General features: G+C 57.7%; 3 protein-coding genes across 3 annotated transcripts; 2 read left to right on the top strand and 1 right to left on the bottom strand.

Moving 5' to 3' along the window:
• Nucleotides 1–66: 66 nt before the first annotated feature.
• GUITHDRAFT_149209 (hypothetical protein) lies at nt 67–891 on the top strand (the record flags this gene model as incomplete). Its single annotated transcript, XM_005818513.1, has 3 exons — nt 67–199; nt 345–436; nt 591–891. Coding segments are annotated over 3 exons (526 nt in total), but the record flags the coding sequence as incomplete, so codon positions are not given.
• Nucleotides 892–1066: 175 nt separating this feature from the next.
• GUITHDRAFT_82993 (hypothetical protein) lies at nt 1067–2107 on the bottom strand (the record flags this gene model as incomplete). Its single annotated transcript, XM_005818512.1, has 3 exons — nt 1067–1462; nt 1545–1792; nt 1840–2107. The coding sequence occupies 3 exons, from the start codon at nt 2105–2107 to the stop codon at nt 1067–1069; spliced, it is 912 nt and encodes a 303-aa protein (XP_005818569.1).
• Nucleotides 2108–2527: 420 nt separating this feature from the next.
• On the top strand, nt 2528–3644 carry GUITHDRAFT_82996 (hypothetical protein; the record flags this gene model as incomplete). Its single annotated transcript, XM_005818511.1, has 2 exons — nt 2528–3091; nt 3135–3644. The coding sequence occupies 2 exons, from the start codon at nt 2528–2530 to the stop codon at nt 3642–3644; spliced, it is 1074 nt and encodes a 357-aa protein (XP_005818568.1).
• Nucleotides 3645–5689: the final 2045 nt, after the last annotated feature.

Below are 5689 nucleotides of genomic sequence, written 5' to 3'. Positions count from 1 at the left end.
TTTCCCTCCTCTTTCTCCACCTCCTCTTCCTCCTTCCTCCTCCTCCTCACTCGCTTGTTCTCGCAGCTTTGCGATCAAGACTGACAACCTCACGGTCTCTTTCCACGAGCTCTTTCACTTCGATCATGGTCCCACCCTTGCAGCCATGATCGACACCTTCCTCCTTCAATCTCGTCGCCAGCATCGAAGCCTCGTCGTGGTCATGGCTCCAGGCTTTCATTTCATCTCTCAAGCTCCCTTCGATGCAGCCTCAATGATGGCCAGGCACGCATCACCATCACTACCACCAACAATATCTCCTCCTCCTCCTCCTCCTTTCTTTCCTCTGCTTCTCCTCATTCTAGCTCTTCTTCTTCACTTCGATCGTCTCCTACCTGACGCTCTCCAGCAGTTTTCTCCCTCAGATCGTTGACGCTGTTTGGGACTTCGACTGGAGGTATGGGAAACAAGTTCTGACACCTTCTCTGCTCCTGAGCTCCTGCTGCTACTGCTGCCGCCGCCGCTGCAGTGGCTGCGGGTGCTTGCTCCCCCTTCCCTCCCCCTTCGACTTCCCCTGCTGTTCCTGCTCATCTCCGCCAACGTCGTGGCAGGTACGAGCTGCCCATCTGGCTGAGCATGGAGCCGACTAGCGGAGGGAAGGGCTCGTGGCCCGAGCTGGAGGCCGTCAACGAGGTGGCGAGGAGGACGTGGAACTCTACAGGAGCTGCTGTCCTCCTCGACCTCTACTCTCTCGCCCTCCCTCGCCCGGACCTGCTCACGGACGGCTCGCACTACAGCTTCAGATACCGCAGAGAAGCTGCCGCCCTCCTCCTCTCCATCTTGTGCGAGGGGCGGAAGGACGCGCAGGCCTCATGGGGAGGGGAAGGAGAAGAGGAGGAGGGGGAGAAGTGAACAAGATAAAGCGCAGAGATCCGGAGATAGGAAGGAAAACTTCTTATTCTCTATATCAATCCCCCAAGTACAGGAGTGTGATGAGGGCGAGGAGGAGAAAAAAGGGCAAGAGAAAGAGAAGAGAGGGACAAGGGGAGGAGGAGGAGGAGGAGGAGGAGGAGGAGGAGGAGGAGGATTATCCGCATTCTGGGGGGTCACTTTCCTTGGTGCTCCATGCGCCGAAGTCCTTGGGAGGCTTCGCCTTGGAGTTCCTCTTGATCAGCTTCTCCAGCAGGGGCTCAGCTCGCTCGAGCGTCGCTCTCAGCTTCTCCTTGGCTCCTCCGATGCAGTTCCCGTTGTGCGCCGTGCAGATGTTGTCGAAGTCCCACTCGACGAGGAGGCGCTTGACCCACTCGCGGAAGGCGGAGGGAGCCTGACAGGTCGGGTAGAGCCCGGGGCCCTTGATGGAAGGATGGAAGGACATGTCGCCGTCCCTGAAGCCGAAGATCTTGAGCAGCAGAGGAGGATTGTTCCATACAAGGACGCAGTCATCGTTGTGGATGGTCTTGCTCGCCTTGTGCAGCACGAAGACCTGCAGGAACCATGAGGGAGGAAGAAGAGGGGAAAGGAGGGAGGAAGAGGAAGCGGGGGAAGGAGGGAGGAGGGAGGCTCACATTCGAGAAGTGGTTGGTCTTGGGAGGAAGCGGGAGGACAAACTCAGATCCATCTGGGATCCTCATCTCGATCTCAGGCTCCCATCTCGACTTGTTCGCCATGATCTCTCCCTTCCATGGGATGTCCTTGATGACGTCAAGATGGCGCGGGGTGCCATAGTAAGGAGCATGAGGGAAGGCGGCGAAGAAATCTCGGAAGGCCAGTGTGTGATAGGGGTGAGTAGCAATGACGGCTTCAATGAGCTTGCCTGTGAGGAAGGAGCGTGAGAGGAGAGCAGGGAGGAGAAGAGTCTACCATTGTCAGTGATGCTGCAGATCTCATGTCTGATCTCGTCGTCGAGCTTGATGGTGTCAATTACCAGGTACTTCCCGGACTGCAGCAAGCACAGGCTCATGTGGGTGCCCAGGTTGAGGAGACCTCCCAGCAGCGTGAACTTTCCTCTCACGTTGTAGAACCCTGGCGCCACCTCGATCAAGCGCTTCAAGTCTCTCCTCCCTCCTCCTCCTCCTCCTCCTCCTCCTCCTCCCTCTCGCAACGGTCTTGGTTGACCCACGGCTGCCATGGAGGCGTAATGACCAGTGGCCTCATACAGCACATAGTCGTAGCTAACGGCTACGTGACGGCTGGTCAAAACTGAATTGGAACGCACGGCATGATGACGATCGCGATGAAGCACTCCTCCTCATCATCATCAGCATCAGCATCAGCATCCTCCTCCTCCTCCTCCTCCTCCTCCTCCTCATCATCATCATCATCATCATCATCATCATCATCTCCATCATCATCATCTCCATCATCATCATCTCCATCATCATCATCTCCATCATCATCATCGTCATCATCATCAGTCTCAGCCTGTCCACACCGTCCGAGTCGCGCCACTGTTTCATCCATGATGACGATGACAAGGTCAATCTTGCTGATGGTAGCCTGTGGGTTAGCTGCAGCTCAACACCTGGGCGATTGTTCTCCTGCTGGGAAGATGAAGCGAGTGACTCTCACGAGCTTTGACGATCAAGACTTCCTGTCTGGGCTGCAGGTCGAGGAGACCGACATTCCTTCTCCGGCAGAGGAGAACGTCTTGATCCACATGACCGTCATGCCCGTCCACCCTGCCGATGTAAACTCGATCATGGGCGTCAATCCAAACTTTCAGCCCAGCAGCATGCCTGGGGTTCCCGGGCACGAGGGAGCTGGGAAGATAGTGAAGATAGGCTCAGGAGTGACAAGAGTGTGGGAGGAGGGAGGGAGAGATCTCAAGGTTGGAGATCGAGTTGTCCCCTACGTGTTGCAGAGGACAGCCGAGGGAGCCGGGAGCTGGTCGGAGTACGTGGAGGTCAACTGCAGGGACGTGGTGAAGATCCCCGAGGGAGTTTCGGACGAGGACGCAGCGCAGGCGGTTCTGAACCCCATCACAGCCATGGGCTTGATGGAGGAGCTGGGGGTGAGCGAGGCAGACCCCTCGCAAGCTTACGTCCTTCAGAGCGCAGGAGGATCGTCTCTTGGCAAGCAGCTGGTTCAGATCGCCAAGGTGAAGGGATACAAGGTGAGTGAGGTCGCGCAAGCTCGCTTGCTGACGTCAGCGGCAGACGATCAGTACAGTGAGGAGATGCGAGCAGAGGGAGGAGCTGCTTGCTCTCGGGGCAGACCACGTCATCTGTACAGCAGAAGAAGACGTTGCGAAGAGAGTCATGGAGATCACGAGCTACCATGGCGCGTGGGGAGCCGTGGACGCTGTGGCAGGGAGCATGACGGCAACGCTGAGCAACGGGGTGAGAGAAGGAGGGAGGGTGCTGCTGTATGGGGCGCTTGCTGGGACGAGCTTCGAGGGTTCAGTAGTCGCTACTCTGTTCCGCAACGTCACCGTCTCCGGGTTCTCTGTGAGCAGACGGCTGGAGGACATGACAGCAAGCGAGCGAGTGATGCAGGTGGCGTACGTGCTGGACTTGATGAAGAAGGGAGCAGTGATGCCGCAGACGGGTAGGAGTTTCGGCATGTTGGAAGTGAAGGAGGCGGTGAGAGAATCGATCAAGTCAGGACGATCCTCGCAAGGGAAAGTGCTGCTCAAAACTTCCGATTGCAAGAGAACAGAATTATGAGAAGGAGTGATTATCATCGTAGAGATCAGAACTGCACGACCTCTACCGGGTTTTCAATGAACTTCTGCTGGAACTTCTGCCGGCTCGCTGTCAGTGAGGCGGGCCAGCCTCAGTTGTCCGCCGATGCGTCTGAAACCTTCAGAACGCAACCTGACAAGAAGAGGAGAGGAGAGGAGAGGAGAGGAGAGGAGAGGAAAGGAGAGCAGAGCAGAGCAGAGCAGAGCAGAGCAGAGCAGAGCAGAGCAGAGCAGAGCAGAGCAGAGCAGAGCAGAGCAGAGCAGAGCAGAGCAGAGCAGAGCAGCGGAGAGGAGAGGAGAGGAGCGGAGCGGAGCGGAGCGGAGCGGAGAGGGGAGGGGAGGGGAGAGGAGAGGAGAGGAGAGGAGAGGAGAGCATGAACAGGTGAGAGAGGAAGGACGTGGAAGGAGGGAAGGAGGAACAACAGAAAAAAGAGAAGGAAGTTGTTCTTTCTCCTCTCAGCATGTTTGGTCTCCCTCCATGGTTCTCCCATGGGGTTCATAAGGTTACCGACCCGCGGGAGGCAGCAGTAGAGCATGGGAGGAGGAGGAGCATGACGTTCTTCGAGGAAGGGATCTGTTGCTCCTACGAGGAAGACCCCCTTCAGAACATGAACATTGAGGCACTGGTCGTGCTGGACGGGGAGGTGACGAGGGAGCACGTGAAGCTGCTTCTGCATGAGAGGCTCCTAAGGTTCGAGCGGTTCCGCAGCAAGGTTGTTCGCACGGAGAGAGGAAGGTTCTGCTTCGAGGAGTTGCACGTCGGCGACGAGGTCTTGGACAGCATCCTGTTCGAGAAGGACCTCGAGCATGGCACATGGGAGGAGCTGCACGAGTATCAGCGAGTCCTGCTGTTCATGCCATGGCGGGAGGGGCTGCCGAGGTGGGACGTGCACATTCTCCGCAAGTTTACCGAGGAAGGAGAGGGGATGGCGATTCTCTTCCGCTTCGACCACAGCCTGGGGGACGGGTTCTCGATCTCAAAGGTCTTGCTGTCCTTGACCGATCACAGCTCTGAGCGGCAGGAAGAGCTGCTGCAAACCAAGAGGAGGACCAAGACTCGAGAGGAGCTGGACAACAAGGGAGGAGGAGGAGGTATGTTGACGATGCTAGTGAGGTCTACTGTTGGCTTGCTCGCTTCTCAGCTCCGGCGGGTCTTGTACTTCGCGCGAGGGCTCTGGATCGCCGTCGTGGAGATGGAGCTGAACGACTCTCGCAGCATCTTGTCGGTCAGGAACACCAACCCCAGGGAGAAGGAGATGAGAATCAGCCGCGTCTACTCCCTCGATGCGATCAAGAGCATCGCCAGGAAGGAGGAGGGGGCGACCGTCAACGACGTGCTCATGGCGATCATCTCCGGTGCTCTCCGTCGCTTCCTGGAGCTGAACAGGGACCCTCTGCTCCTACAGCCGAGTTCCTTCATGTCGACGAAACTGGTTCGAGCCATCATGGCGGCCAGCCTGAGGGGAACGGAGCATCACGTGAAGTCTGTCTTTGCCAATGACATCACGTTCCTTCCTGTGAACATCCCAGTGACGGAAACAGGTCAGGCCTTCCCGCCGCATCTCGTCCCCTGACCCTCCTGCGATGCTCGAAGATTTCAGGGGGCGTTTGAACAAGATGAGGAAGTACATCGACTTCTTCAAGGCCTCGCCCACTCCTCTCATGATCTACGTCCTGTGAGCTCTTTTCCCTCCCTCCTTGTGCTCACACCAACCTCCGCAGGCAGCAGGTCCTCGTCTACGTCTTTGGACAGAAAGTCCTCCAGTGGAAGATAGCCCGCACTCAGGTATCCTCCTCCTCCTCCTCCACCACGACAGGATCTCCGCGGAGCTGCGGGACACGGAGGCGGTCCGGCTCTACGAGATCTCGAGGCGGTCGCCGCACAGCACGAGGTGCGTCTTCTTCCTCTTGCTCAACATGGACATGGGGCTAAAAGAGGCGGTCTGCCGCTCCTTCCTCCGCGAACCCACCGGGGTCACGCTCAAGGGCCTCTGCCCCCACAACGCCCCCGTGCTCTTCCGCTAGCTC

The sequence above is a fragment of the Guillardia theta genome (genome assembly GCF_000315625.1).
Source record: "Guillardia theta CCMP2712 unplaced genomic scaffold GUITHscaffold_298, whole genome shotgun sequence".
NCBI lineage: Eukaryota > Cryptophyceae > Pyrenomonadales > Geminigeraceae > Guillardia > Guillardia theta.
Note: the sequence above shows the minus strand (reverse complement) of the source record. Positions and strands in the feature narration are given on the sequence as shown.